Source organism: Cinclus cinclus, chromosome 13 (genome assembly GCF_963662255.1).
Source record: "Cinclus cinclus chromosome 13, bCinCin1.1, whole genome shotgun sequence".
NCBI classification, from domain to species: Eukaryota; Metazoa; Chordata; class Aves; order Passeriformes; family Cinclidae; genus Cinclus; species Cinclus cinclus.
The window spans coordinates 8483037-8506778 of NC_085058.1; the positions used below are offsets into that span (position 1 = coordinate 8483037).

The window sequence follows — 23742 nt, forward strand, 5'->3', positions numbered from 1 at the left end:
GCTGACTTCCTAAGTAAGTCAGTCTGTTTTTTCTCTTACTGTACTACATGCTGTGTACTAAGTGCTATGCAGTTCCAGCATTTCAGAGTTCATTTTTTTATTTCAGTCGTACAGTTTACACCAATTTCAATTCAGTCAGCAGTTCTGTTGCATTTCATAGCATAGGGCTGTCCTCTTCTCTAAGAAAAATTTGTCCTTAGCGGTGACTATGTTCTGTAATTCAGTGCTCAGAATGCTCTCCACTAAGCCACAGCTAATTCTGTCTTTCCCTTACTTACTAGGCACTTTCCTCAGTCAGTGTGACTCAGATTCTGGTTGTTCCTAGGTAATTTTGAGAGAGCAAAGGTCCAGTACTATGCATTGTAATTTTTCATGGTGGGTTTAGTTACTAATTGCCATATAAGCTTCCACAGTTGAAAATCTAGGATGCAGACTACAAACCAAATATTGTCACTAGTCCCTTAGAAAACTAAAAGTAGTGGTGTAATACTTCTCTTCACTTGAGCCCTAGGAAATGAACTTAAAAAGATGCAAGGTTTTGCCTTTCTGCATGTGAGGGCACATATGCATGTTAGTTTGATTTATTTTTTATTTCATCAGTGTGGTAAACCTGTTTCTTTTTGGTTTTTTAAAACATTTTTGTTTTCTGAATCATTAGACAATATTTGAGGGATTTGTATGTAAAATGGCAGAGCTGAATTGCAGTAAAATAGTACCTGTCAACAGAAAAGGACTTTTTGAAAATTAGGAGATGAAGTTTTTAGTGTATCTTATTATATTTTTTTGCTTGCTGGATATGTTTAGTGTATACTGGGGAGAGGTATCCATGCCATCAAAATACCCAAACTGTGATCTAGTTGAAAACTAAAATATTGTGAGGACATAAAAACAAACTACAGACTAGTAAGAGGTGCAGTGTTTGTATGTAGCTGTTATATTGGTCACATTTGAAATATAAGTGGTTTGCACAGGGCTCTGCACTCAGAGCCTGCCACAGGCTTATCCCCTGAGCATTAGATGTGTGCTTGAGGTGTGGCTCAGGTGCTTTGCTGTCCTTTCACTGGCTCTTCTGAAACTGTTGTGACTGCAGTTAACACCGGCTGTATTGTGACTGCAGCTCATTGTAGCTGTTACTCATAGGAAATACAGCACAGAAATTCAGTAACTGTTTCCACTGCTACTCCTGAACATATATCTTCAGTTTGGTTAGAGTGGGATTGGGTGATTCACCAGAAGAAAGAGTGGCTCTTTAATATAAAGTCCTGAAGGGTCTTCATTTAAGGAGATGTACAATAAAAAGGCAGGATGGGGAGCAGCATCTTCCTTTTTGTTCTGGTATTTTAATCCTAAACCAGGTTATCATACCTCTTTATGTGCGTGTGCTCCTTTAGATTTCTTTCCATTTAATTTGGTTTACATGGTGGTAGTTAAAAATGTGGTAGCTTCCACAGGGATGTTTTCAAATAAGTAGCACAATTGTGAATGGGAAGCAGTTTGTGAGCTTGATCTTTTCAGCAAAATGTATTTGGCCTTTGTCACATGGATATGCTGATGAAAGGTCTCTGTAAGTGTATTGGGTGATTCTTAAGTTTTGTTTATTCCTTTTATTTTAGGTAGACAGCCCTACTTCTGTCCATTTTTTGTTTCACAGTACAGCTTGATGAAATGTGACTGTTTGAACTATTTTGGAGTTGAAATTGCCAATACTTTTCCATTTCTATCTTAGTGTTAAAATTTGCTTAATTGCCTATTGCTATTCCTGAAAATATTTAATGTTTCAGATTTTGCTAGGATGAATGACCAGTGATGTGACCAGTGATGATGAATCTTGAGAAATGTTTCTCCTACCTCACCCTCTTAACTTTGGATATTTGTAAAGAGAACTAAATTTCATGTTTGTTTTTCCTCCAAGTGGTCCATATTCTAGTAACAGTGGAACTGTTGCTACTATTACAGACCACTGGAACTGTTTTAACAGTTTTCAGTGCTGGAGACAAGAAATGTGGAGTATTTAATTTTTTAGGTTATATGTACTTCAGGTGCTAAAGGGCAGACTTTTTAAACTGAAGGGTAAAAGAATACCTGTACTTGGAGATCCACAAAACTTAATTTAACAAGGTGCTGGGAAATGTGAACCAACTTTTCGGCTAGCTGGGCTTTGAAAGGAGGGCTTGATTGTATGGTTTTCAGAAATGCTTCCAAAGTTACTCTACATGGAAAAATAAACAAACCCTGATGCTATCAGGAATTAGTGCCCTTCTCAGTCAAGACACTACAGACATCCCTTACTTCCATAAAAGTTTGAGCACTTAGTAGAATTTGATCTTAATGCCATCTTGTTTTGAGAAGCTTCTACTTGCTACAAGTTTGTGCTACTTTTGAGTTCTGGTTTTTGATCTTTTAGGGTGCAGCAAGGTGCTATGTGGGAGTAACAGGTGAATGCCCAAGTTTAGGTTGAAGGAAGAAAGTGTTTTTTTAAAAAAACAATCAAGTATAGTTTGAAACATCATCAGACTTTTCTGAACAAAAGCATTTGCAATTAGCAATTGAAAATATTATTGATGTTTCATTAAATGGTCTTTCCCAGGTTTTAAGATTGTTTTTACTATTCTGAATGCATAGCTGTAGAACCTAACAAGCACTGATGAGAATTACAACCTTGTTATTAAAATGTCAGAAGAAACTATTTTGGGGAGGTTGTTATGAGCTTGATTTTTCAGCTGAGTACTTCTGAGTACTTTTAAGCAATCATATGTTTTTTAAATAAACCCTTTGAAGCCTGCAAGTAAAAAATATTAAACCTTAAATTTCTTTTCCTTCTTGAAAATATCTTACTAGGATTATATTATGGATTCTCCACCAGCTGCACCAGATAATACATCTGGTATACTGTTTGGTGTGAGACAGAACTCGGAAGTTCCACACTACCAGACTGGGCCAGCAGTGAATGTAACAGGTGGGTATAACTGTAGTAGTTGATAAGAGAAAGAAACAACCTAATGTCATTTAACTCTAGTGCAGATCTTTGGGTTATAACTTTAAATAGGATTTCTAGACTATAGTATAGATACCTTTTTCTTCCCCCTGTACATAACACTGTATGATGTTTAATGAAATAGACTTTGGAGTCTTGTTATCAGATGTTGCTTTTCAGTGCATTAGACTGACTTTAAAATCTACTAATGTCTTCTTATAATGCTCATTTAGATGGGTAAAAGCATTGCTAGATCCACTGCATCGTTATTGACAGGTAAAGGTTTGTTTTCAGTATACTCGTCACTCTTTGGCCAATGGGAGAAGGAAAAGACTGTTAGCAAAAGGGGGGCTGGGAACCCTACCTGAAAAACTGAGGCTGCTGGATGCTTTCCCTGTGACAATGATCTTGGTTTTCTGCTATATGCAGGAGTTGGAGTTGATGGCATCAAAAGGGTCATTCCTGAAAAGGAGGGGAAGGGAGAAAGTATGTAATTTTACAACAAACCCTTTTCTTTTTCAACTAGCTTTTCAGTAGTAAATATTTAATTTACTTTTAAAAAAAGCCAAACAGCACCTTTTATATGTGTGTGTCACAGCAGATGAAATAGATTTGAAGCATGTTCAGTCTTGACTTGGGACTTTCCTCCTTTTTGAAGGATTGTGCTTTTGTAATAACTGACCAGAGTCCCATTGTTCTGTCTATAAGTTATGTGTGACAGTGACTTCTGATTCTTGCCTGAGGTAACAGGTTAAGTAGAGTGAATGGCCTGACTAGTCATGCTAAGAAGTTACATAGGGCAGAGGGATAGCTAGTTTGCTCAGCTTCACGTGATGATTTTGCATTTTTAGTTTTAGATACATACAGAAATGTATCAGTGAGGGGTTAGCAGTATACATTATTGCTTGTGTCCAGCCATTCTGTCGGTGTCATTCTTGTCTTGGGTTAAACAGCTTTTTGTCAAGTAAGGGAATTGTTTGCTTTTTTTAAATGGTTCATTATTCCAGCCCTTGTTCTCCAAAGGACAGGTATTAAAGTTTAATTGTTTGTGGTTTTTTTTTTTTAAACTTTGGAGACTTGCTTGCTTACTTAAAAATTACTGGTATTAGTCTCTCATTAAGAAAAAATGCTTAAAAGCACTGAAGGTTGCAATTCAGAGCATTTAAAATGTGCCTTACTTAGTCTATTTATTTCTGTAAGATGGCAATTGGATTTGAAAGTTAAAATAAAGTTTTACTGTTGTGATTTAAACATGAATATTTTTGACACAGAAAGCAAGTTTAAGACACTTTGCAGAAAGGAAGTGTCTGTGTATTGCATGGTTTGGCTTGCTTGGTGAGGGAGGCTATGTAATGAGATTAAATTCATGTTCATGTGTGCCAAAGCCTATTTGCCTGACTTGGTGCTATGCTTCCCTAATTCATATACTGCACTGTGGGCACAAGACATTCTGGAATATGGTATTTAAAAGCAGAATCCTTTTGGGAACTGGCCTTTGATACTCTGCAGGACAATATAACTTAAGCACAATGGATCATGAAAGACATTTTTTAGTTCGTTATAGCATAAATATTTATTTCTGAGGTATAAGCAGAGAAATGGCAGGTTGCTGATGGACACTAACCAAGCATCTCCTTCAGCTGCTAAATAGGTGGTGATATTTGGGTAAATGGCATTGAGAACTCCTCCCTGCAGTTTGGAAGTAACTTGCTTTCTGAGAATATTGTGAGAACATTCTCCCACAAACTTCACCCACTAGGAGGAACGAGAAATTGCTGTAACCAAAAGACCTGTCATTCGAAGTTGACTGGACTGCATCCATGAATCTTTAGCTCCAGATTAATGGGAGGTGTTAGTGCAGGACATGACAGTAAGAGGCCTGAAGCAATTTGGCTTTCATATGCCTGTTCTTTTATCACAGTACATTTGGTGCTTTTATTCTGGGTTACTATTTCTGATGTCTTTTTCCATCATTTATAAAATCGGGCCCAGCCAGCATAGATGCACAAAGCAGCATTAAGTTTTTTACAGTGATGGTGTGTGTTCAGAAACCTGTTAGCAAGGTGCTGCTGCAACCAGTACCCTTGGCTACTTCCTTGCCATCATGGATGTGGTACTGAGGAATATTGTGTGTATGGGCATAGCCCAGCTCCTGGGTAATAGCTACGGAAGTGTTCACTAACAGCACAAAGTGACCAAACAAGAATTGTTGGGCTGCTTTTCTCTGCTGTCCTGAGTGCTTGGAGTCCCAGTGACCTGCTGTGTAGAGAAGTGGACCAACTAGCCTGGAATGTGGGTGATGGAAGGAATTCTTGTGTCCACACTCCAGCTGAGAGAGGCACTTTCATGATAAGAGGTGTCAATCTGATTTATACCAGAAAACTATTAAGTAATACTTGGAGTTGGTGTGATTTAGTTTTCAAAATGGGTCCAGTTTTTTTTATGTGAACAAACAACAGAAATAAAATGCAAATGTAAGTATTTTCCTAGTATTATTATAGTTCTTTTGGAAGAGAATTTACTAATTAGAGTTGTATAGACTAAGACTACTCACCTTTATAAATATACAAAAGAGTTTTCAAATTTTTTATCACAGATATGTTAAGCTTTTAAAATTGGATTTATGAACAGTTTTTTTTAGCATGAAAATAGTCCTTGTTTCCAAATAGGGTTTTCAGCAGGCAAATAAAATACATCACTAAAGATCTTTGTGAAACTCAGTCAGACTTTGTGTATTTTCCCTGGCCCTCATTGCACAGCTATACATAGTTTAATGTACAGCAGCAGCAGTTCCTGCTGTAGGTTGATGGCTAGATGCTCAAATACTCTCAGTGATACAGAGGAATGCTAAGGTCATACCAACTCTATGGAAGCCTTTGCTGAACAAGGCATGTCAATGTAAGCAGCTCATATACCTAACACAGTGAGTATAAGTAGATTAAAACCCTCTAGGAAGTAGTAGCATCGAATTAATAACCTGATCATTTTGTGCATGTGTGAATGGATGAACCTTAGGCAAACAATGCATCGAGTGAGACATTTGAGCTTAATATGCTTATTTATGGCAAGAAAAAGGAAAGGTGTGCTACACAGGAGAATGTTAGGATGGTTAGGTATCTGTATCAAGTGAATTATGTTTTACCATGTATGAGGCACAGTGTGGCAAATTCTCCAAGATGTTCATCAGCATTCCCTGCTGGGAGTCTGCCTTTGTGCATTGTATGAGGAGATTCTGTAGACTGTTGGCTAAGTTTAGATAGTTGCCACTGAGCAAATGTGGCTATGGATGCCAGCGGGCTGTTTTGGTTCTTCTCAGAAGTTTGAATAATTGTTTGTGACACCAGGTATCTCTTCTTGTTGAGCTTCTTTTCACACCCTGGGAAATCATTGGAGCAGCTATACCATTGGGATGGAGAGATATACCAGAATGTCCTTAGCTGAGATCGTGTCCAGTACTGAAGCCTTTGACATATTTTGTTATAGTCTTAAGACTATTTGCAGTCTGTCAGAGTGAGAGGTTTACAAGACCTGTGCTGGTGCTTCAGGCTTTGTGGTTTGTAGCTGTGTCTTTGAGGTCCACATGAGGACTGATTTCTGTATTGAGTGCATATCATCAGGGTAATCTTACAGTGACAGAGACATGGGTTTCTGACAAGATGGAGCTGAGTGTTTATAGGCATGTTAATCACACAGTGAACCTCCCCATTTCAAAGTTGTTGGGGGATTTTTCTTGTGGGGTGTTTTGTTGATTTTTTCTCTTTGTGGGTTTTCTGGTTTGTTTTTTATGGATTTTTTGTTTCATTTTCTTTGGGTTTTTTGTTTTGGTTTTTTGTTTGTGTTTCTGGGCTTTTGTTTGTTTTTTGTGGATTTTTTTTTTGCTTTTTTGTTGTTGTTTTGTGGGTTTTCTTGTTCGTTTTTAGTGATTTTCTTCAGAAGAAATACCACCGAGCATAAGGGCATGTAATGCTCTTTCAGAAGGGAGCAGATAGATGTGCTGTTCTTGCTCATTAGAACTTAAAACACTCTTTTTATTTTACATGCAAACTAAAGTTTGCAGAGTTCTATAACAAACTGCAACAGCATTAACACAGAACCAGAAAAAATGGAGAGGTGTTTTTCATCAGAAGTGCAGAGCTTGTTCCAAATAGCGGGCATTGCAGAAACCAGCTGCTTAGCTTAACTTTATTACTGTGAACTCACCTTGTCTCAGATTAGAATGGGTCAAGATGTGAAAAGTAGGCCAAATGAATTCAGGTGGCCATAGTATTCAGAGGTGAGTCTGTATCTCTTGTGTTTACCCTTTCCTGCTTCACTGGCCTGGGCCTTCAGTCTGATTTGGGTATTTTCTTAATTTCAGTCTGGCATATTAGTTCAGGAAAATCTTAAAATTGCTTTGTGTGGAGTTCAGGAAAATCTTAAAATTGCTTTGTGTGGAGTTTAGGAAAATCTTAAAATTGCTTTGTGTGGACTCCAAATTGCAGTCATCACAAATGTGTTCTAATTACTATGGGGGAAAAAATGGTTCTTTAAATTAAAGTGTTGTAGGTCTAAATGACAGTGGTTTTGTATCTAAACCTCCTGCTACTTCTGAAGGTGATAGTGTAATTCCAAAACAAGCAAAACTGTCCAACAGTTGCACGGGCACAAAGTGGAGCTTCAAGTGGTAGGAAGATGGAATGGTCTAGCTGGCAGTCCTGCCTCTGTGTCATGGAAAAAGCAACACATCTCTAGTGTTGCAGTTGGTCAGTGTTTTTAATGCTCTTAAGGCAGTGTAGGTAAGTAACTATTCTTATGCTGTAAAATAAAAATGCCTATTCTATGCAAGAATTTACATACCTTTACAAATTAATTTACCTGAGGTTATTACCTATTCAAATTTTAAACCTTTATTGTTTAGTAGATAGGTTTGAATTCTGTAGAGCAATAATTAGTCATTCAAAGACAGATGATAAAAATAAATGCCCCTGACCTCATTCTCTTAGTTCAGATTTTGTATGTCAAAGAAGGGGGTAGGGGGTTGAAACTTGAAAACACAACCAACCAGATAATCAAGATTGAAAGAATTCTTGACTTCTATGACTGCTGAATTTATGAACTACTTCTGATTAGATGAAGGAAAAAATAACTTCAGCAGTGTTAGGTGAGGCAGTAACAACTTAGATTGTGGAATCTCCTTGGAGATATTCAGAAGTTGACTGGACATAACTGAACATAAGATTAGAGTTGCTTCGAGTGGGAAGTTGCATAAAACCACCTCCAAAGTTCCAACCAAAATTATTTGTGATTTTGTACTTTGACTAATTATTGTCAAGTGTGTTTTGCAGTTTTTACCTTTTCTTTTCCTAGCAGTGCTTTTGATAGTTTGAAATAATAGTGAGAGGGGAGAAGGTAAATTTCAAAGAAAGTATGTTATTGGAAAGATTTTTCCTTCCCTGCAAGAGGAGAGCTAGTCTGACTGCTTCAGAGTAGTAACTATTGGGTGTATGTTGTCCTGAGCCAAAAGGTGATTTCTAGTAATTGCAATAGACCAGGATTTATTCTTGACTTTGAGACATTTGCAAGACAGCCTCTGTCCTATAATGTCGAAATGATTGTTTGGAATAATTTCAGATTTGGGGTTTTTGCATGTCTTATTTTAGAGCTAATCTGCTCTTTCCAGTGGCCAGAAGGCCATGACTATAACATGAACATTGCAGCAAAAAAAATTCCCTCCACCCTCTTTCGGGTGAAATAGATATTATGCTGCAGCCTATAATAACAAAAAAACCAAAAAACTGAAGGATCTTGCACAGTTCTGTAAAAATAGTAGTGGATCATATTCACTGAGAATCTTATTTTGCTGAGTTTGTCTCTAAGCCATCACATGCTGGCATAGCAATTTCTACTCTGTCACAGAATCCAGCACTGAACGCTGTAGAACACAAGATTTTGCTGCAAAACTTTTTGGTGCTGAGTTTTCTTCAACTCAGTTTGCGCTGAGCTGTGATGTGTCAAAATGTTTCACCAATTGTAATAGTGAAGATTGCAGCATTTTGTGTTACATGTTTTACATGGCCATCCACTCATGTGAAGGACTTTCTGCTTAATAATGATTCTTAGCAAAACTGTTATCTTAAGGAAAATTGCTGTTTATTTATGGTCTAGGTAGAATTTTTTTGTGTGTGAAAATGTATAACACTGTTGCATAATCATCTCTTAACTCATACACGTACTCCCTTGTATTTATGTTTTTGTTTTCATTACGGATTTTCATAGTCCTGGCAGGGAGCAATTGACTACTGGTGAGATGGTGTTTTCTGTGTTTAACTTATAAATTACTTACTTAGTGTGGAGTCCTCCAGACCTGTAAATGACTTGAGAATGCAAGAGAATTTCATCTGGAAAAGTAGCTCTTGCTCTGATGTTTTTTGACAGTGTGGAGGAAACTCAAAGCTTGGGTTTACTCATTAGAACTTAAACTAATGAAAATCTTTAATATCTCTCTTTTGCTCAGAAGGTGTTGATAATTTATGTTGATAAAAGAAGCATTATTTCCTTTAATTATTGGTAGTAATTACTAATTTAGAGGATTTATTCTCTAGATTCTCCAAAGACACCTTTGCTTTACAGAAATACAGCATTTGAATAAGCCTAGACTCCAGCAAATCTCCAGAGAGAAATAGCCTCATCATTAAGAACCAAATGGTGAAATTCCTTTCCAAAACCAGTTATCTGAACCCTATTGTGGTGGTCAGGTTGTGGCAGAAAACAGGCTTTAGGTGTTTGTTTGAAAAGTTTGTGAAACAAAAACATCAGAAATCCAACATATCCAGGATGGGATTGGCTGGTAGTGCACAGAAGGAATGCATTCTCCCTATCATGCTGCCTTCATCTCCTCATGAGTTTTTTTACTTGTTTGTTGATAAGATTTTGTAAAATCTGTTTATCAGTCTACATCAAACAGAACAAACTCCAGGTCAGTTTGAGAAAAAGGAAGAGTAGTTAAAAGATGCTTGTAAAGCCTTGCTTATGGTTACTACAGCCTCATTGATGGTAATAGTTTTCATTTGAAATAGTATAGTTTACTGGAATATTACCACTACTACTAAACTGAGTATTCTGCTTGTGAATTCTGAGTCTTTATGCTTTAAATTTTACAGGGACAAATGCTGCCTCAATTAAAAATGGAGGACCTTTTCCACGGGCTTGTCCAAAATGTAATATACATTTCAATCTTATGGATCCTCTAAAAAATCATATGAAGGTAAAATATTCTGGGGCTGGTAAGCATTAGAACAAACTTTGTGTTCTTCTCTTGGGGTTATGGAAGACTGCCATGGTTTGATAGGAAGCTGGTTTAGCCTCTGTCTGCTATCAACTATAGCCAAATAAAGTCTTGGAGTGATGGAGAGCAAGACAGGAGCAGGGGAGCTCTGAGTCTTGCTACTTTTTGCTTCATGTTTCCAGCGAGCTGAAGGTAAGTCTGTGAGAACAGGCAGCCAGGTGACCCACATCTGTATAAAATGGCAGCTGTCACAAAGATGGCAGTGTAATCTTACTGTTTTATCTTGATGTATCACTTGATACAGCAAGATAAAAATACTTGATAGATAAATGGCTTTTAAGCTGTGGGGAAGAATTTAATTTGTAGTTCATACTTAAACACTGTGGTAAACAAAACTCTCAGAAATTGAGCATCACTTCGTCTGATTGTGAAACTACATGTTACTGTTTCTGGAAACACTGTTTCCTCGAAAATATTTATCATTTGGCACAGATCCTCACAATTCTCAGGTATATGTATTTCATTTCAGGGACAGAGAAATGGCTTTGCAGTCTATATACAATATGATCATCCAAAACAAAAAGGAGTATCAGCTACTGTGTAGCACAAATTTGTGAGGATCAGAGTTATTCTTCTCACAGATGGTTCTGATTTACAGGGTTACAATACCCTAAAAAGTAATTGCTGTCCTCTTTGGCGCTGCAGTCCTCTTCGTCTCTGAAACATAATTAAGAAATACAGATATCAGTGGAAAAAACCCAAGGGTTTGATCTTTTTCTAGTCTTTATTTGTACAGAATAGCTTTTGCACTGAGTCAATCAACTGAATGAAGGAACTATTGAAGAACTTAGGTTACTGAATTATAGTTCCACAGCAGGAAATTACTCCTTACTAGCAGGCTTATGGAAAGTAGTCCTCCTGCATGGTAAGAACCATTATTTGACAGGAGAAAAATTTGTTCTCTGAAACATTCTAATTTTGTTGGAAACTTCATAGCATCTTCTTTATGAAGTACATTGTACTTTTTAAATGATAAGTTTCACAAGGTGGCTCTTGGACTAATCATTCTTTATGTATGCTTCAACATAAAGAAGCTTGAACAATGCCTATTATGTGACTCAGAATTCTGAATTTTTTTAGTAATGCAGGAAAGAACTTTTGAAGGCTTCAACATACATTCTTCTCTAAGAAATAAAGGACAAAACTTCCCATTAAATTCTCAATAAACTTATGCTTTTCAGCAAAATACTTGCACAAAAACTGCTCTTTTCCTTCTTTTTATTATATGTAAATGAAATAGAATTTTTTTGCAAGAAGAAGGCAACACTAGTATTGTTTCTGATTCAGTTTATCTTACGTGAAACTATGAGAATCTTCCTTTTTAGTTTTATAATATATAGTGTATTATTACTTAAACACTAGTTAGATGAATGCCTGTTCAAAATTGAATATGACTAAGACCAGTGTGTGAGAGAATTGCACTTTGCATCTAACAGCCGTTAGTGCCTTCAGTTTTTAAATGCTGTTCTCGTTGATGCAGTTCAGTGAGACTGATACCTTTGTTTCTCTCTGTCTCATCTCTTCTCCCTGTTTGCATCCAGTATTGTTGCCCAGATATGGTAAATAACTTTTTCTCGGGAATGGGCAAAACAGAATGTTTGAGCACAACAAGCAAGACCACTGAATCTGAGAAAGGAAAACTGATTATGTTAGTTAATGACTTTTATTACGGGAAGGATGAAGGTGACCTCCAGCAGGTACAACAGGAGCAGAAGACTCATACGACATTTAAATGCATCAGTTGTCTCAAAGTTCTTAAAAATAACATAAGGTATTTGAACTAATTTCATTAATTATTTGTTAATCACTTACTGTCCATAGTAGTCTCATGCATTGAAGTTTTATGTCTCTGGAGTAAATTTGTTTCATAATGTTGGGTGATAAACAGAAATTGAGTTAATTGTTACTTTGCATTGATAGCCATAACTTGAAACCTTTTGGAGATTAGAGTACGAATTTTAGTGGTGTCTAACATAAACACAGAGTTTTGATAAGAGTATTTGTAGGACTTTGGGGTTAGAAAGGGCAACACAAAGGATTTTACAATTTGCCATCTGGATTGATGGCAGTATTGGTAGATGTGAGTGTTAATTCCCTTTAGGGACGCACGATGACTAATAGGCAGTAGTTCACTTATGTAACATCTGTTATTTTGTTGGAGTAATTTTACTTCCAAATGCTGATAAAACCCCAGTAAGCTGTTTTAATAGGTAGACACATTTGTGTCATCGTTCCTCTGGAAGTTAAGGTCACTGAACTTTTTTACATGCACTCTTCAAGGGAAGCTGAAGTAGCAGAATGTGGAATTGAAAAATGAACTATTGTTTCAAAGGGCACAGTGTGCGAGTTAAAATGAGCAGCTTTATGCTAACATTAGACACGTATATTGAAAAAAACCCAAGTTTTCTGTAATTAAAACAATGACATTTGCTATTAATCATTAAATAGGCACTGTTTCCTACTCAGCATTATATTGTAAGCAATGGGTGCTGCATTGCCTGTGTTTTACAGCAAGTCATTAAAAATGTATGAGCCCTCTTTTTAAAAAAAATGTCTGTAGCGTTGATTTTAACTGTATTAATTTTGACTGTAACCTTGTAGCTTTATTTCATAATTCTAAAACTTAAGAATTTTTATTCCAAGGTGTGTTTTGCACCTTTTTATATAGTGGACAAAATAAATACATTTTACCTTCTTAATTTGAGTATAAGATTTTTGAATGAAATTCAGAAGAGCAAAAAGTGATTCATCATGGTAATCCCCTGCTTTCTTTAAGGGATCTGGGATTGAACATGCCATTGCATTAATTTTCTGTTAAGGCATTATGCAGTAATAGTGTCTGTTTCTTTTGTCTGCTTAGGAACCTGGATAGATTCAGTTGGCTTTTTCTGGTTTTCTCATTTCTGTTTTTTAAGCAACTGCATGGTAGTACAAACTTGAGCTCAAGAGACTACTCTTCCTTGCTCATTTGTTTTTTTTCCAGTTCCAAGGTCTGCATTCCTTTTGTGAATTTAGATTTCCATTTAATAGTGCCTCTGGCTATATTGAAATAAAGCACATTTAAAACAGGAATTTTGCAAGTTGAGCTGTAGTGGGTTTGCAGCCTAACCTGTCCCTGTGCTGCTCCACCAGTAGCAGTGACCTGCTGATGCTGTCACAGGTGCCTGGACTTCTCAGCCAGAATAGGTTCCTGCTTCAGACAGGAGGACAGATTAACAAGGAGAAGCTGGTAACTTAAAGTAGTACCTACCATACCAGTTTCTCCCACTCTTTTGGTGTTGGCTTCACAGTGGCATTTTTGGTAACCATCCTTCACAATGCAACCTCAATGAGTTAGACCAAAGAACTCCTGCCCTGGTTTCAGGAAAAGCTGTCTTGTCCAAATTGCAATACATTGTTGCTACTTAATAGTTTTCAGCAGAGCAGAAGTTACACGTGTTTCAAAATGGGGCTTTGAGATTGCTGGTGAATCAAGCGTGAGCAGTTGATGTGTTGTCTTAGTTCCTTATATTTCATGGCAAGAATTTTGTCTAAGCAAACATGAGAAATGCAATAGATTACTTAGTCTTAGATCATTTCTTTTCGATTTTAATGTGTCTTCCTTAAAGTCAAGATTTCTAGTGAGCTTTAAATTTGTTGCCTGTTTTTTTTTTTTTTAACAAACGTTACTTTTTTATTTTTTGAGAAATCCTTACAGAGTAAAATATCTAAAGAATCTTATGCATCTTGCACGTGATATGTAGAGGGAATGTTGAAATGTAGCTTTTTGCACCTGTTCACTATAATTTAAAGGTTTATGAACCACATGAAACATCACTTGGAGCTTGAGAAGCAAAGCAATGAGAGCTGGGAAAGCCACACCACCTGCCAGCACTGTTACCGGCAGTTCCCCACGCCGTTCCAGCTGCAGTGCCACATCGAGAGTACACACACGCCTTACGAGTCGTCCAGTGAGTTGGATCCTGTCAAACTGAATTCTTTCTAAGCCACATTTTTTAGAAATTCCCCAAGTTTTATTTCCTGGGTTGTAATTTCTGAAGACAGCTATTACGCCGGAATAACAATAATCTTGAGATTTAATACAGGAACAGAGCACTTTTTTTTTTTTTCTTTGGAAGCCATTATATGTGCAAAAAAGTATTTTAAAAGCTTCTGGTATTTTTTCTTGCATTTTTTGTTTATTTGTTTTTAATTGAAAACTTTACTTTAAGACCTCATATTTAAGGCCCTTGCCTTCCTGGCTTTCTGAAACTACAGGGAATTTCTTCTGAAGAGTAGGATAATCATTAGGTTGCTTTACCTTTAGTGATATACATATTTCATATACATATATAGGACTTATATATATGCATTATAGTTTGTGTACATATAACCCCTATCAAATTTTTACTTTTTTCTTGTTTTTTGTTTTTCTAGCGATTTGTAAAATCTGTGAATTATCATTTGAAACAGAGCAAGTTCTTTTGCAACATATGAAGGACAATCATAAGCCAGGTGAAATGCCATATGTCTGCCAGGTATCTCAGAGTGACATTTATATTTAGATTACACCACTCCCCTGTCTTCACTGTCAGTAAACTTGTAACAAAAAAGTCCAACTTCTTATTTTAGGTGTGCAGCTACAGATCCTCGGCTTTTTCAGATGTAGAAACACATTTTAGAACAGTTCATGAAAACACAAAACATTTGCTATGCCCGTTTTGCCTCAAAGTTATTAAAATTGGAGCACCATATATGCATCATTACATGAGGCATCAGGTAAGTAGGTCTTTTCAATCCTTAATGCTAGAAAAATGCTAAACACATGTAAGGAATCTCCCTCTGAAAAAACAAACGCAACCAATTTGTATGGTTGTTACTGGGTAAGATTAGTTAATAAAAGTACATTAGATTTCAGATGTCTTAAAGGGAATTGTTAGACTTTGTCTTGGTTTTGTGCAATAGCAGCTCCCTGTTTTATACAATCTCTGAATATCCTTGGAACAATCTTGCTATTTGGTTTCTTCGTTACATTGTAGTGATTTGATTCTGCTTTTCTTGAGGTTACTATCAAACCTGCCACTAGTTCAAATAAAGAAAAAGATAATGAAGTGTCTTGTAACTGGGAGTCTGATTTTTCTTCCTCTTAGTAACCATACGGCCTTGCAAGTATCTAATTCCTACAGTGTGTCTTGTCTTTGTATACTATTGGGAATTTGTTTGTTTAGTTGATGTTTTAGGAGCTGCATGAGCATTGCTTGAGACAAGCTAGAGCTAGAGTTTTGTCATGCCATCCATGCTTACTATAGATTGTCATTTGTCTTTAAAAGAAAAAGGGAGTTTACCGTTGCACTAAATGCAGACTGCAATTTTTAACGTGCAAAGAAAAAATGGATCACAAGACTCAGCATCACCGAACATTTAGGAAACCCAAGCAATTAGAAGGCTTGCCTCCTGGAACAAAGGTGAGTGTTCATGCAGGAAAACTTGGAGGGACAAAGGAAAAAAAAAAAATCCTGGTAGAGAAAAGAGTGAAATTGAAAGAAGTGCTTCTCTCCTTTCTTTTCCTAAATGGAGTGCTTGGGTTGTATTGTTTTCTCTGAGTTGTGTTTTGTTTTTTTCCTCACCTTTAAAACCCTAAAAAAGCTCTCGTTTGAAGAATTACCAGGCACAATTTATGGTTTCTTCCTGGTGATGTGTGGTTTTGCTTTCTGTCCCATTGTTCCATATACCTACATGCATGGCAGTAGTCCAGCCAGAGTTGCTGCTTTCTTGAGCTGATGGCTAATTTGTCCCTTCCCGTTTATACTTTTTTGTGCTGGGAGCTGCTTCTGCATAATTTTTTTGTGAAAGATTTTCAACTTACGGAAGGTGGTGGCAAAAAACGGTATAAAAATGCAAGACCTACTTCTGCATAGAATATCTATGCTTAAAACTGGGTTCACTGGATCTTCTTTAGGCTCAGCATTTGTATGTGAGGAAAACTTGGGTCACCTTGGAACAGTTATACTGTCTTTAAGTCATTCTTCCATTTCTCAAGAAGGAATTACTTAGACTAGGATTTTTTGTAGATTTGGGGACTTTTTCCAATAGATTTTTTAGTAGAGTGTTAAAAGATATGTCCTTTCAGTTGCATGGAAGAAGAAAAGTTACATTTTGATCAACTCTTCACAGTTCATTTGCTGTAGAGTCAGGAAGGCACAATTACTTCAGTTGCTGTTGATTGTCTTGCTTGGCAGAAGGAAATGTACAGCAGCAGTTCTTTGCTCTGTGATGATACCTCAATTTTTTAAAGATTTCAGGGTCTTCGTGACCTAATAAAAGCTTAGATTATGTTAAAATTTGTGTTAGTAGACCTTGATAGGATGCAAATGCTAATACTGAAAAAGCCGGAACCAGGTTTAGAAGATGAGGTGCTTCTGAACTAGTAAGAAGTATAATTAGCAGTCATGTTGTGAGTCAAAACCACACTTGACAGCATAACAAAAGAGTTGAAGAATACCAGATAAGAGGTCAGAAACCAGAATTACTCCTCCTAGGAGTTCTAGGATGAGGAACAAATATATCTGAATGGACTAGAATGCCTCCTCATGAGGCAGCAAGACGCAGAATTTTTTTGTTAAATCCAGGCACTCATGGCATGGTTTGATATTCTTCTTACTAGGGCTGATTAGCCTGACATTTTTGCTACTTTTTTTTTTTTTCATTTAAGAAAGCAGGATGTAGCCAGTTGCAACTCTGGGAAGAAAGCAATGTGTTTTGTCATGACCAAGTATTTCGACCTAAACAAGCTTTTTAAGCGTCTCATTGGCTGTTAGATGTTAACTCTATACAGTATTTTCAGTATTTTGTGTTCTTCAAAGTAATCTTTAATCAGGAGAGTTTCTTATGCTATAAAGTCGCTTAAACTTAAACTTTTAAGTGGGAACTTGGAGAGCTTAAATCTAATTTTTTTTAAAATTTTGTACTTGTAGGTGACTATTCGAGCATCTTTGGCATCTCATCAGTCAGGATCATCAGCTACATCTTCTGTTAGTACAAGCAGTTCCACATTTCAGTTATCACCTAAAGCTAAAAATGCAACCACTAAAAATCATAACAAATCTAATACAAGTAAGTCGAGAGGAAAATCAAAACAGTCTACATCAAGGAAACAAAATGCATGGACGAACAGCAGAAAAAAAAAAGAACCTACAAATATAGCATTTCCTAATCTAAGGTAAAATACTAGCATTAAAATTTAAGTCTTTAAGCTTTGAACATAAATAACTGACCATTTAATGATTTAATGATCAGTAACTTGAATGCTGTAATACAGAAGATCTGTTACCTCAGGTTTGCCAAGAAGGCAGATGCATAAAATTTCCACGTACTGTGGTTGTAATTCTGACTCCATTCACCAATTTTGGTGATGCCAGACTACTTTATGATGGAAGAACAAGTGTTCAGGGGAAACTTCACTGTGCCACATTTAGAAATTTTCTCTGCATGGAACTTTCTTTTTTTTTTTTTTTTTGTTCCTTCCCCTCCTTCCCCTCCTTCCCCTCCTTCCCCTCCTTCCCCTCCTTCCCCTCCTTCCCCTCCTTCCCCTCCTTCCCCTCCTTCCCCTCCTTCCCCTCCTTCCCCTCCTTCCCCTCCTTCCCCTCCTTCCCCTCCTTCCCCTCCTTCCCCTCCTTCCCCTCCTTCCCCTCCTTCCCCTCCTTCCCCTCCTTCCCCTCCTTCCCCTCCTTCCCCTCCTTCCCCTCCTTCCCCTCCTTCCCCTCCTTCCCCTCCTTCCCCTCCTTCCCCTCCTTCCCCTCCTTCCCCTCCTTCCCCTCCTTCCCCTCCTTCCCCTCCTTCCCCTCCTTCCCCTCCTTCCCCTCCTTCCCCTCCTTCCCCTCCTTCCCCTCCTTCCCCTCCTTCCCCTCCTTCCCCTCCTTCCCCTCCTTCCCCTCCTTCCCCTCCTTCCCCTCCTTCCCCTCCTTCCCCTCCTTCCCCTCCTTCTTTGAATGTGTAAGTTAAATGATTAAATCCTGTCTATCCTAGGAGATACCACATTTTGGGGAGCTAATTAAAAAAATAAAATAAAAGCAAACTATTGGGAGAATGCTGTCTTCACTGTTTATGGGGGTTTGCTGTCCTTATGGTACTATTTTCATGGGTGTTTTATGGACTGTTTATTGCACTGGAGTGTAATTCCATTCCTTATGATGAGTTAGCATTTTTCTTTGTCAAAGATGGAAGATTCTAACTAAAGATTCTCCAGTTTCTAACTTTCTCAGTGTGTAGCTCTGGGAGAGATCCAAAAACAGTCAGCAAAACTGTGGAAGAGCAGGATTATATTTTTGCTTTGTAGTTGTTTCACAGCTTGTTGGTAATATTGGGGTGACAGAAAAGCCAAAAATAATTATTGGAAATACTTCTCAAGTGCATAGAGACAGCAGTAGCAGCTGAAGTTGGAGGCTCTCATCCACTGCATTATCTCGTTTCCAGGAGCACCAATAATGGATGCTTACATTAACTTTCCCTTTTAATGAGGATCATAATGAAATCATTGTTCAAGTAAAAGCAAAATTTTCTTTATTTGTGCTAATGTAACTTATAAGTATTTAGCTGATGCATTTTTAAGTTCCTCATTTTTTCCCTAGTATAGATAAGCTTGCTACTTACTTAAAGAATAAAGTTTGAGATAGTTGTCTCTTCTGAAAGTGTTGCTATAAACTGATAACTTCTTTATGTTACTGTTAGGCATCGTGTGGGAAGTCACAAATGCATTGAGTGTTTCTCAGAAGTAAAAGATTTTGCAAGTCACTTTCCTGCTTATGTCCACTGTAGTTTATGCAGATACAGCACCAGTTGTAGCAAAGCCTATGTGAATCACATGATGAGGTAAGAACTCTTCAAAATTTTTACTGGCTTAGTAAATACTTCCTAAGTTCATGTAAGGTATGAAGTGTTTGTTAGGTGAATTTTGAACTGGGTCTGAAGACTGGCAGGGGAATGAGTAAGGTTGAATTTTTTACTTTTTAACAAAGGTTTAAACTCCACATTCTTGTTTTGCTTTAAAAATCCAGTGGTTCAGGCAGTATTATACATTTGCTTCAGAGTTTCTATGGGATCTCCCATAGTCACTTCAGCTTAACTTGGCAAATAATGACTAATTATTGCATGTTCTCTGGGTTTCACATTGAATGGCTCGTCTGATTTTACAAGTGCTGATTGCATACAAGCCACAGCTACTGCTAGTAAAGTCTGTGTTCAGATTTAAAGGATGTCTCAAATAGCAAACTCAAGTGGATACTTTACATTACACTACTTCTGGTCATCCATAGAAATAACATCTTATTGTGTCACCAGTTGTGGAACAGTGTAGGGTATTAGTGATGACAGCTGTAAAAAAGCCTGTTAGGAAAACAAACGCATTTGTGTTGAGAGCCATAGAATTATACTATACAATAAGTGGATACAGATCACATAGCAGTGACAGTAAAACAAAATTTTAAAAACCTGAAGAAGCTAGCTGTATTGTGAAAAATAGTGAATGTGATTTTCTTTCTGAATTCATGTACATAGAAAATGCCTTGGCATTTTTGAACACTAGAATTCTTGAATCAGTGACCTGAGTTTTTTTACTATACTTTATATATAATTTTAACCTGTTCATACTACTTCATCTAATTTCAATGCTCATAGAAATCATAGGCTGAAATTATTTGCATGCTTTTGTGTGTATAACCTATTGTTTGCATGCTTAAAAAAATAATAAAATAATGTACCTAAATCCAACTGTTGACATAAAAATTTACTCTGGAAGGGGAAAGAGGGATCTAAGGTAAATTGTTCCTGTTGTTGCCAGTGGTCTGGATGGAAGGTCAAATTCATCCATGCATTAAAATTACCCATCTTTTGTCCTTTGTCCCCTTGATGCACTTATGCATCTCCTACTCTGATCCTTTGCAGCACCTACCATCACCTTTTGGTAATTGTAAGGAAAAAGTGATGTTGAGGGGGAAGACTGAGGGAGGGAGGGAAGGAGGGAGGGTGTTTGTGGAGGAGCAGCCCCTGTACTCGGCTGCCTGCACGGCGTTCTCCTTCCGTGGGAGAGAACAGTGTTGGCACATACTTAACCAGCATAAGAGACAACTTACAGGTCATCTGAAAATTTCATTTCTCATTGAAAACCATCTCTTTAGGAAGCACAAGTTCAGCCAAATTATAGCTCTTTTGTGGTGCACTCTGTAGCTACAGACGTGGTTCTTCAGAAGCTGAACTGCTGATGGAAGCAATAAAAGTATGTTGTTGCAGGACTGTGCCTGTAGGCTAAGCTTTTCACCTCCCAAACTCATTTGCAAGGGAGCCAGTGTTTCAAACTAGAGCTGAGAGTCACAAGTTTGTAAGCTTTAAGCAATGTAATGTTTAAGAATAATGCAGTTCAGTAACTTAGGCTTCTATTTTCATGTTTTGTCACGAGCAAATTGCAGTACCATGACTCGTGAAGGGGTTATTATGTGGAGTAATGTGTTCAAGAAAACCAGTGTAAGTGGTAATGTTTTCATATATTTAGTTTTCACAGTGCTCGTCCAAGTAAAAGATTTTGGATCTTTAAGAAGCATTCAGAAAAGCTACGGTAATTCAGCTTTTTTCAGTTACAGATCATTATGTTTTTACTTTCTGGTGTTGAACTGATAATTTAGTTGAGATTATATACTCTTGAATTCCCACAATTTAGAGCAGAGAAATAAAACCATTAGCTTTTCCAACAGCAGTGTTCTGGTCAATGGCAAATACTTATTTGTCCACATTTATAAACTTAATTCTGAGCAGTCTTGAATTTTTTAAAAAATATTATTTTTTGAAAATTTATATGGTACAAAATGGGGAGGGGTAAGGGAAAGGAAAAAACAACCATCCCAACAGAGAAACTCATGCTGTAAAGATAAATTTCTGTCTAAAATCATGTTCTTTGTACTATATCCAGCATGGACATGCCCTGCTTATTTGATGGGAATTTCCTGACACTAGTTGCAGTAGAAAAAGTAAGATTTCAGATCTCATTTGAAGTTGTATTTCTTTTTATAGTCTGTCCAGTTGCTGTAAATTAAGAAAAGTGTTTCCATAACCATGTTGTAATTTCACTTCTTTTTTTATTTTTATTTCTTAGAGGTGTGACTGTAGTGTGTCTTAACTGTGATTTTCTGGCTGATATTTCTGGCTTGGATAACATGGCCACACATTTGAGTGAGAACCAGACTCATACTTGTCAAGTCATTGTAGAGAAAGGTGAGTACATGTGATCTTTTTTATGCAGTATATAAATGCTTACATGTGGATGTCTCTTGGGGTACCACAGTCCTATTTTGAGTTGCATTATTTCTCTACTTGCCTTTAACAGTGTGTTCTTCTGTATTTCCACATTTTAAAATATTCTTAATTAAATCCTTTGTTTTTATTTTCAATTTCCACAGATAATGCAACTGCTGCACAAGTGTCTCAGTAAGTTTTATTTTACTGCTTAATGGTTTTTTTCTATTGTTTAGTGATGATCAAAATTTGCACTTTGAACTTGGCTTTCTTTTGAATTCTGTAGAATTTGAAATGTATGAATGAACACAGGCCTTTACTGTACTAGTGCTTTTTCATCTTGCCATGTCCACAACTACAAGAATGAAGAGATAAGACAACTACCTATTGCAGCTAAAACAAAATCAGGCTTTTGTTCAGTTTGGAGAGACATAAATAATTGTTGCAATGCTGGGACTTCTGAATTCTGACCTGTCTGTATACAATGAGATTGTTACTTCCACTTAATACTAGCTTTATCAAATTAGTGGTTTATGTTCTTTATGTAATATGAATATGAATAAAAAAAGGAATGTCCTTTACTGACGTAGGACAAATTCAGTCTTAATATTTAAAAATATTTAGGAATTATTTTAACAATTATGTTCTTCATATGACAAAGGCGTACTGTTTTGTATTAGCTTTTTTATTCTGGCTTTCAAAGAATTGGTATGGATTGATCAGGGATTTTTAAAGATTTGAAAAAGAGCCTGTAGTATTCTGAAGATTGTGTTTCAGATTGTTAGTTTGGTTTTTTTTTAAACCTCAGAATAATCAGACATGCCAAACCCTCCCTGATTATCCTGGAACAGTTTCTGAGGCTTTACAATGTAGTTTGAGTCTGTTCATGCTTCAAGGTTTAGAGGGGTGTCAGTTAAATCCAACATTTGTGTTTTCTTCATACCATTTCAGAACACAGAATAAAAAATGTCAATTAGACTGCAAAGAAGTATTTTAAAAGATAGAAGAAAATGGTTTAACCCTGATAGAGTCCATCTAGCCTTTTGCAGGATTCTAAAAGTTTAGATAGTCTCATGCATGGTGAGAACTCTTCCAATAGAGCGACATGTTCTTAGGCCTCTAAGCATAAATCAGCTTTCACTGAGTTTTGGAGATATCTTAAATAGATTATTTAATATTTATTGTTTTCTTTCTTAGTTGCCATGAAGTGGCTAGCAGGAGGGAGTCTTCTAGTAGTTTAGCTTTCAGTGAAACTCAAACAATGACAAAATCAAGTGTTGAGCTGTGATGCTTGTGGAATTGTTAGCTTTTGTATTTGGAGCTGGCATCAGGTGTTGAGAATTAGCACTCTCTGAAGTGTATGGAAGGAAGGGTTATAGATGTGTTGAATGGTGACTGAAGAGGTACAGCTTATACTCTAATACAGCTGTGGTAGGCTGTTGTCAGTACTGCAAAAGGATCTTGGTTTCTTGAATACATTACAGAGTCATATGGAAATATGTGAGAGAATGTTGGAAATATGGATATATATGTATTACTCAGAAGCAGATGGGTGAGCACTGAGAAGATTTGAAGTAAAGTCAAGAGTATTTGCAGGTTTGTTTCTGCAAGATGTTAGAGTAGGACAGATGCAGATAAACCATTATTTTTCAGTTCTGATGCCAACATAAAATTAGTTACTGTACCACATGAAGTGATACAAAATCCATGATGGTGCTTTTTGAAACTGTCAGGTTCATAGGCTTCATTAATTTCAGTAAATCTTGTCCTGTTCCATATGTTGGTTCTCTAATACTTTGGACAAGAATATATCATTGCTAAACTGAAGAGTATGAGTATACCAGTGTAGCAGATAGTTTAATTCATAATTTGCTGTACAGAGTGCAAACAAAAATGTTCTTCTTTTTGTGGGCTGGCTCTTAGTGGTACTCTTTGGTTGCTTTGGAAGAAGAGGAACTTGCAGACAATATTCATAACTTCTGCTGTATAGTTTCTCAATGATGTCTGAATGTTTCTTCCAATTCTTTGATGTATAATTCAATGACTTGTTTATGGGGCTCTTCAGAATCACTTCATCATTGGAAACAGTGACTCAGTTACAATCTTGAACACTTTTGCATCTTCTCTTGCATCTCTCACATGGTATCTTTTGGTGTCTTTGATTATATATTGGATTGTCTCTATG

The 23742-nt window shown here is 36.8% G+C and overlaps 1 protein-coding gene across 3 annotated transcripts in view; it reads left to right on the plus strand.

Moving 5' to 3' along the window:
- Positions 1-23742, plus strand: part of ZNF280D (zinc finger protein 280D) — a 50132-nt gene that overhangs the window by 12081 nt on the left and 14309 nt on the right. For all 3 annotated transcript variants that reach the window (XR_009933586.1, XM_062501183.1, XM_062501182.1), the window contains 12 exons: positions 2839-2956; positions 10114-10217; positions 11840-12069; positions 14091-14248; positions 14715-14815; positions 14910-15056; positions 15608-15742; positions 17252-17496; positions 19005-19145; positions 20821-20883; positions 21418-21536; positions 21722-21749. Coding sequence is in view for 2 of the 3 variants with exons in the window: in XM_062501183.1 (XP_062357167.1) it covers positions 2839-2956; positions 10114-10217; positions 11840-12069; positions 14091-14248; positions 14715-14815; positions 14910-15056; positions 15608-15742; positions 17252-17496; positions 19005-19145; positions 20821-20883; positions 21418-21536; positions 21722-21749 (1589 nt within the window). In the remaining variant the exon portion in view is untranslated. The remainder of the gene's footprint in view (positions 1-2838; positions 2957-10113; positions 10218-11839; positions 12070-14090; positions 14249-14714; positions 14816-14909; positions 15057-15607; positions 15743-17251; positions 17497-19004; positions 19146-20820; positions 20884-21417; positions 21537-21721; positions 21750-23742) is intronic.